General features: G+C 32.8%; 1 protein-coding gene across 2 annotated transcripts in view; it reads right to left on the bottom strand.

Annotated features, from left to right (window-relative positions):
* The window catches only part of LOC119687676 (probable H/ACA ribonucleoprotein complex subunit 1-like protein), a 24,381-nt gene extending 16,936 nt beyond the window's left edge, over nucleotides 1-7,445 (bottom strand). The window contains exons 1-2 of one of the 2 annotated variants that reach the window (XM_038102086.1): nucleotides 7,172-7,445; nucleotides 5,275-6,311 (exon numbers count right to left, since the gene is read on the bottom strand). In XM_038102086.1, the coding sequence (XP_037958014.1) occupies nucleotides 5,578-6,231 (654 nt within the window). In that variant the 5' untranslated portion in view covers nucleotides 6,232-6,311; nucleotides 7,172-7,445 and the 3' untranslated portion in view covers nucleotides 5,275-5,577. Of the gene's footprint in view, nucleotides 1-5,274; nucleotides 6,312-7,171 lie in introns of those variants that run through there. The other variant, XM_038102088.1, reaches the window with a different exon arrangement.
* Between the last annotated feature and the right edge of the window lie 1,550 nt (nucleotides 7,446-8,995).

Genomic DNA, 8,995 nt, shown 5'->3' with positions numbered 1-8,995 from the left:
ACAACTTGCTGTTGACGGCAAACTACCAAAACTCTAATATCAAATGAATAAAAATTAATTAAATCAAGTCTCTTTAAATCTTAAATTTGTTCTTACTTACAGATGATTCAGAGGCAGGATAACTGCCAAGTCCATCACCGCGCCCACGATACATGCCAGGTCTACGCTCTGCACCACCGCGTTGTTCACCACGTTGGCCACCACCGCCGCCGCGAGGTTGCCAGCCACGGATGCCACCACCATCACCATCACCGCGGTTGCCACGATAGCCGCCGCAGCCACCACCACCAATATCGCCGCCACGTCTACCTCTGTCTCCTCCTCTATTTTCAGAACTTCTTCCGCGATCTCCTCCACCACCTCTATATTCCGCACCTCTTCCGCGTTGCATTCTAAAGATGTATTAAAACTTTAAAATGAAATTATGTTTTTAATTATTTTCACATGCATTTGTGCAAAAAGCAACTCCAAAATTTATTGGAATTTTAATTCTTCGTAAAGCAAAGCGGCTTCCACTTATTGCGTCGCCGATGGCAGCACATTTTGACAATTGTTCGACATTCTAAGTGCTAAGAAAAAAAATGTGTATACACAACTGTACACACATACATATACACTTGTATATGCGAATATGGAATGAAGATTGCATATAAGTTGCATATTAGACCATTCAACAACAACAAAAACCATTAAATAAATTACCATTAAAGTAAATATATAATTTTATATATTTAAAATTGAAAGCAAAGCATGAATTTATACGTTTTCTAATCATTCATTTCTACTACCAGTTGCTTCGAAAACTGCTGCTTTTTTATTCCTTTTTATTCTTTTTTGGACCACTGTTCCTTACGTGGAAAAAAGGACAGACGACAAAGTTTACAGTTCACCGAAACGACGCTCAGCAAAAACAACAAAAAAAATAGAACATGTTATATGCACAATTAGCATTGCACAATTATTAGTTATTGCACAATTAGCAAAATATTAGCAAAATTTTAGGCAATAATTAATTTCATTTAAAAAATAATTTTCCAAATAGCGCAATTCAGTTTTTAAAAATTCTGTTCATTTCACAATAATTGTAGAACCAAAAAAGACGTACATTTTTATTCACAGGTACCACTTAAACGAACTTAATTTGAACTTCTTTAAGCACTTAACCGCAAATGATAGATTGTGATATAGTTAATGTACATCTGCGCAAAAAAATTAATATCTATGATTTTAACTCGCCTTAATCAAATCTTCGAAATTGCATGAAGTGATGATCTCCGAGCTTCAGTGTGAAAGAAAGCTGTGACAGCATCGAATGATTAGCGTCGACTTAGTTAAAGATGGTAAACTATCGATAACAACAAACTGTTGTTTAAATTTATTCCGACAACTTTTTAGACGAGGACTTAATCTTTCAAGCAACTACCAAAGACGTATTATATTTTATTCCGAACAGCGACTTGTCTTCTTTCAGCTTTTCCTAACGACTGACTCTTAGAAGTTTTCCTTCTGATGCCCAAAGTCGTTAATGAAAATTCCAGGATTGAATTGATCAATCGAATTATGGCTTCTAAAATTCATCAGAATATTCTATAAGCTTCTTGTCTCCATCCTATAGGATTGGAGCTTCTATTTTCTACAGCGCCTCTCAAGCGTCTTTAGCTTTGACGTCAATAGCCAGATGACTAGCCAGAGATTAATATCCAATAGTATTTGAACATCTCATCGATCAAGTATTTCAAATGATACTTGATATGTTTTCTACAAGATACTTGCAGTATGAAAAGAAAACAATCTGCAACAATGCTGCCATAAGAAGTACAGGCATTAAGCCCGATTGAAATTAAATACACAAACGCGAGTAGGCGTTGTGAGATATTTTAATGCGCAATAGAATTGTGTATACAGGCAAGGTGCCGTTAGAGTAATACAGGGTGTTAACTTATACAGATTTTTATATCCATATACATATACATATGGTCGACAGTATAACTGAATTTGGAAACTTTCAATTAATATCTTTATTTTTAATAACGCACATTTTTAAAAAATAACGCCAAACAAATTCAATTGTTATAAATCAATTGCATTTCAAAATAATTTTAATTGATTTAGTGGAATTACCTGATAGCGTTTTTTTATGGTGTTTTCATCAAATAACACCTATTTGTGAACAACTTTTTCTTAAGAAATAGCATGCTATATGTTTTCACCATTTTAAATTCATTGGAAACATATCATTAGAAATTTCATTTAATAAAAAAAAACATCAAGAAAATTAATAAAATACGAGGGCGGTGTGATAAGTCAGTGAATTTTTGAATTTCCCGCGCAGTTACTCCAAATGCAACAGTGCTGCTGTCAGCTGTAATCTACCAGTGGGCAACTTTCTAATTTTGAGCGAGCTACGTCGTTCAGTTGGTGTTTGATAGCCGTTCAAAGCAGACAACATCGTGAATTTTTACAAAAATGGAAAAAAGTGGATCTGTCGTCCTTTGAGTGTTGAAAGCCGAGAGTCCCATTCAACGTGTTTAACATTTTAATGCTAATCCCCCGCAATAAATCTGTTACCTAGAGTTCTAAAGAATTTTATATATGTTGCCGTCTTAGTTGCGTGTTTTGGTAGACAATATATTGATACTATTGTGATTGGGCCACACCAATCTTTTGTTGAAATGCTGGTTGCTTGAATCTCTTCAGTGCGGTATTGTTGCAGTTCAAAGTGTGATATGCTTGTTTTAACTAAAATGCCACTTCCGCCATGTGCTGTTCCACCGGGATGCATAGTGTGGTAAAAGTCATAGCCTGGTACTTTAAAATAATGTTTTGAAGTGAAACGTGTTTCAGATATTCGCATGATGTCTACTTTTTGATCTTTCAAAAATTCTTGTAGCTCTAAACAGTGTTTTGACAGCCCATTCGCATTCCAGAGGACTGTATTTAATTCACTGTCGGACATGATTTAGTTGTCAGCGTGACTATTGCTTAACTACTATTAGAACTTCGCTCATTTTATCCGGAAATTTTGGAATAGTAATAGATTCAGGTGATTGTACCACTAGCACGCTAGCATAACTTCTTTTAGGAGCCCTCGGGACAGAAGCTTTGTCTTTTCCTTTGTCAGTTTCTTTGGTTGTAGTTGATATTGATTTTGGTCTTAGTGTTGGAAATTTCGCTGTTTGTAGCTGCTTATAGATCGAACAACCTTTATAATTTGCAGGATGGCTTCCTTCGCATAAATCGCATTTGACTTCAGTACTTCTTCCTTAGATTGGACATTGAAACGAAGAATGATTTTTTGCACATTTGATGCACCTCGGATGTCTTCGACATTAACTTTTCGTGTGGCCATAGTTTTGGCAGTTACGACACTGTGGAATGTCCCGTTTAGGTCGAGGAACCTTAAACATGACACGACTATGCATCAAATTCGTTATGCTGTAGATCTCCTTGTTATTTTGATGAGGCTCAAGTTCTACAATGTTTCATATTGAACACGTTTAGAGCTTTATAGCCCATTTCCTCGGTGTTGACAGACGAATGCATGTTTCTCAAAATAGCTTTAAAATTTCGTTCATCTTTAGGCCTGTAGGTATAAAATTTAGTTTTTTTCGATTCGAGTTGTTTTACTATCGTAACATAAGACTCAGTGGTTTTCGCTTGGATTTTTATTTTTTCTTTTTTTAAAACTTTTAGCTCAAAATTGTTTCCTACTGGTGAGGACCAAATATTTATGAGAGGATTTATGTTGTTTACCCTATCTATGAATATTGGTGGAGGTTTGGGCTGCTTTTTGCCATCTTGCATCACTTCTTCAGCTTCTTCAGCTTCTTCTTCTTCTATTTCTAGTATTAAAAATCTATATATAGAACGGTTTGGATTGTCTAGGCAGTAACTATCTAATTTAGCTTGTTTTTTAGTTTGTTCAGGATTTTTTGAACGGCGAATATCGAGATTTGAACGAGTTCTTTTCTGACCTTCTTTTTGAACTTTGATTTTTTGTACTGAAGACTTTTCAGGAGAATTGCTTAATGGGGTTTCTTTTAAGTGAGTATTTCCCTTCGATTGAGTATGTTGTCGGAGAATTTTTTGCATTAATAATATAGAATAGCGCAAAATGATGTAATAGGCATTTCGTTCAGTATAATATTTGATGTAATAGCGATCGAACTTACCGGGGTTGTTGGATGTAAAGGTAAGGCATGAGTAGAAAAAACGGATATCTGAGTTGATGTAAAACTCAAGGTGTTAGTTATCGAGTTTGGAGTGCTTACTGTGACGCTATTTGTAGTACTTATTGAAGTTAAGCAGGAATGCGCTGTTAGATTTGTTGGGGTGAGTCCCAGCGTGAGCGTATGAGGTGAGCTTATCAGTGGGGTATGACATTGTTCACTCCAACATTGTTCACTAGTTTTTGGTGTAAACAAGTGTCGTAAGTTTCTTCAAATGAGTTTCAGTTGTTTTTGGTCTTTAGCTGTTTTTGGCTTCGTGTTGCTAATGGACTTCGTTGATTTGATCATTTATTTCCTATTTCAATAGTTTTTGCATATATAATGCGATTTAACACTCAAAAACTTCTTTGATCTAGAACTTTGTATGTAGTTATCGCGCTAAACACCAGCTAACTAGTAAAACTTTGTAAGAGCACTATAAAACACGTCTGTACGTATAGAGGACTTTTAAACAATTTGATATTACAATTATTCTGTAATATATTCGAGTCTTTTTCCTGTCTTGTCCAGTGCTATTTTAGCACCAACCTGCAACTGATCTCAATTACTAATATCTAGAAATATTTTTTCTGTCCAAATATAGTTTAATTGAATTAAAAATTCAAAATTGTGAAATAAAGATTAATTAATAATGAATGATTTTAATTTACGCACCGCATATTGATGTGAGTAACAGAATATTCGCAGAAGAATTAGATTTTCACGTACGTGTTCCCACTGATGCATGTGGGCTGATGCGTGGACAAAGAGTATTCATCGAGTTTAATTTCGACGTTTAAAGGACAGTAACTTGTGATCGATTGATCGCAAGTTGACCTTCAAGAGCAGTAACTTTTGAACGATTAGTCATATTAGGCAATCTTTTACTTGTTTGTCAGATGACAAGCTTGTGAGACACTTCACGTTCTAACCAATTCTATAGCTGGGAAACACTAAGTTATTACTTCTGTAATGAGTTTCTTTTTATTTATTACCCTATTACTATCTTATTATTTTGAATAAAACGAGTGATATCCACTTTTGCTGGTAAATAAAATAAAAGCTCTTGTTGGTTCGTAATTCATGTATGTGTTTATTTATTAAGATAAAAGTTGAATGGTGTTTAAGGTTAGGGTTTGGGATGTGGGATGTGGGTTTTGGGTGTTATGGTTTTCAAGATGACTTTTGTATACTATGGTATTCATACATTTACTTAGTAAATTTTAATTAGTCATTATTATCCGGGTATGAGAATTTAACCTAATGTTAGTTGATGACATTATTTGGATATGATTTGTTCAGTGAGTCCAAAATTAAGTAGTAGTAGCTGAGCAACTTTTTTCATTGGTTTTTTGGCACAAGTTTGATCCTATTTCGGGTTAGTTCGATGGTTATTGCCTTCATCATTTTCTGTGTTATTTTCCTCATAAATCATCTTGCCATATTCCTTCTTCCTTTTCACTTTATCTCTTCCATCGCGTTTACTAGTCTTGGTTTTTCTTTCGAGTTTAGCTATTAACCTCTTTACGTTATCGTTTTTGGGCTCCGCCCAATTTTCAAATTTATTTCGTATCGTTTTAAAATCAAATTCTTTTTGAAGGTCAGTTGTACCTATTGTATTCAATTCTACAGGTGAGACTGTGGAGGCTGATCCCTCATAGAGTAGAGGCTGAAATGGAGAGTTGATTTCATGTTCAGTGTTAATGGTTGAGTAACTTGTCTCTGCAAACTCCTTCGAAAGATTTCTATTTGCTTCAACTGGTTTGGAACTGTTTTTGTTTTTATTAACATCTTTTCCTGCTGAGGCATTCCTATCGTTTGTACTATTTGCATTTTCAAGAAGAACAAATTTCTGGCTTGCTCTTAAGAATTGTTCACTTGTTAAGGGGCAATCATTATTTTGAAATATTGTATCTCCTCCATATTGTCTATCCTTAGGAGACACAGACGTTCCATCACCTTTATATTTTAATGTTATACTTTCAGGTTTAGTGGCATTGTCAGATATCGAACTTTCAATCATTTTCACTTGTTTATTAAATGATTATGTATTAAATATCTAGTATACGTCAGGCCAACAATTCTTGTTACAAAACTCGTGTTCTAAAGCAAAATTTATTACGGAGAAAAAAATTTTTAGCATATTACTAGACAAACTCAATTTTTAGAATTATTTCATTGATTTCACATATTCCATATTATTATGTTATTTGTTTATTGAACGTTTTTTCGAAAGACGTTATCTCAAGACTCTCTAAAATAAGTTTATTAGCATTTACAGTCATTAACTGAGTATTTGTAATTTATACAAAACTGTCAGTATCTGTCATGCAGTTTTACTACATGTTTGATATCTGATCTACAAGAACGATGTCATAAAAAATTATTAAAACTTACACTCAACAAAACTTCCTGCGGGAATAAAAATCATATTTCGAAATAGGCATATTTTATATAAAATCCGTTGAAGTGTATATAAAGTCACCAGAATGCGCGTATCCAAATGGCGGATCCGTGCACGTTTCTCAAAAATGGATGGTAGAGGGAAAATTAAATTCTTTACGGATGAATTTTTTTCTTCACATAGGCCGAAACAACCTCTCGACATTGGCTGAGGCCGCCTAAACCTGGTGCTCTATATGCTTTCAAATGAAAGCCTGTCGGCGGAAAAAGGGAAAGAAAGAAAAAACAAAGCCAGTGACCGCGAAGGTCAGCTCCAATCGCGCAGACAGACTACTGTGACAATAATCAATCATTGTTATTTTATATACCATACATATGTAGTAGTCTACAGAATACTTTTTTCACAACCTAGTATGAATAATATTGGTATAATAAATTTTTATACACTAAGAGCTTGAGTCAACGTTTAGGTTATAAAATCTCAAAGTGATCTTTACGACTTTCGTTCTTTGACTTTAGCACATTGATTAATGGAGTCTTAAAACAACCCATAAACTTACTTTGGATCCCAATTAGAAGTTTATGTTCCAAAGAGAAATTATTGTTAAGCGTGAATTACGATTTATTGTATATAGGAAAACGTGATGGTTGCATTCCGAATGTTATCTTCGGACTCTATATATTCTTTTACACCTTGTCAATGGCACGTTAGCAAATATCTTATTTCCTTATATACTTCTTGATACCCGAAATACTAAAAAATTTTGTTAAAGAAAGTTCGAAACATGTTTTGAAGTGACCGGGAATTTTGAATAGATAAACACAAAATTGTTTCTGAAAAATTATGAAGAAAATGTTGTCAAATATGCTAAGTCAAAACTTTTTAAATCTCAAGGAAAACCTGATTTAATTTGCTTTTTAGATTTAAAATTCAAAGGAAGTATAATTTCGTTTCCAGTAGGTTAAATCCATGTTGCTGAAGAAAGTTCTATTGGATATGTCTTTATAAACTGTGTAACGTAGCAACAAAATCATTACGTATCTATCAATAATAAAAATAAATATGGTAGCCTTAATACAATATAATTTTATAATGTGGATATAGCAATTCTTGTCCATAACTTATTGACAAAATTGTGTTAATCACAGAACACACACAGAAGTGTTGAAATTGTTTTGAGCCGTCAATTCATTTGTAGAACGACATAAAACTAATGTGGCTTCATTATATAAAACCCCTATACGACAATTAATTATAATAGACTTTTATATATTTATGTTACTTTGGATACGTATCTAACTTATGAGTTTTTTTTATTTTATTTTATTTTGAAAAAATAAAAAACCTTTTTTAATTTTTATATCAGCCGAAACCGAATTTATTGTTGTAAATGGGTAGAAAGTTAATTTCAGACCCTGAATTGGATTGAAAATTTGTGGTATTATATATACTATTAAAATACTATTTTGCTATTTTGTATGCAAATATGTTTAGTTGTACCTCTTATATGTAAGTATGTTAAGTTATACCTATATCTGCTCGTTGTATAACCTTTCTACATCTAATAATAGCATTTGCTAATAATATGGCTTTTGTACTTAAAAGTTGCTGTCTTCTGTTCTGGAATGTTCATAAATCCAATGATTAAAATGTGTGTATTATAGTTTATTTTATTCAGACCTAAAATATGGAATTGAGTGTAGGGTGGGACATATATTTATAATACTAACGATTCAAAATAAGTCACTCGACTTATAAACAATGGAATGCGGCTTCGGCATAATATCTCATTTTTGGGAATTTGAAAATGCTGCCATTAAAATATTTTTTTATTATTGTAGATTACTAAATTCATCCACTTATTCACTTACAATAATAATTATAAAGTTAGTTATCATTTTAGTAAGGTCTTCTCACAGAATACAAACGCATTTTTTGTTTTCAATTTGAATAAAACTCAAATGTATAAATGAAATCATAAAACTAAGCACATTAATTATAAAACTTTATTAAAAAACAATTCTTACAAGTTATACAAGAAAATTGAAATCTATAATTTTTCTATCATTTAAAAAATAAAAAAAAAATTTTAAGGAAAATAAAATATTATATTACTCATAACAAGTATAAATTTAAACGAAATTCTGTGTATGAATTAGTTGGTGCCAAGTTCCTGATCCAATAATTTACACTTGATGCCCGTTTAGTAACTGCTTGTTTAGATCTTTGACCTATAACTGTAAGTGAGTTGGTGCGAACATTGTCTGTACGGTTTTCATATTTTTTATGATCGCTACTACCTTTTATTGCAGTCAATTTTGATTATTTTCTGAGACTGCTTATTTTATTAAGACCAAAATAAAAGGATGAATTAAAATGTAAA

Source organism: Teleopsis dalmanni, chromosome X, assembly GCF_002237135.1.
Source record: "Teleopsis dalmanni isolate 2A chromosome X, ASM223713v2, whole genome shotgun sequence".
Classification (NCBI taxonomy): domain Eukaryota; kingdom Metazoa; phylum Arthropoda; class Insecta; order Diptera; family Diopsidae; genus Teleopsis; species Teleopsis dalmanni.
Note: the sequence above shows the minus strand (reverse complement) of the source record. Positions and strands in the feature narration are given on the sequence as shown.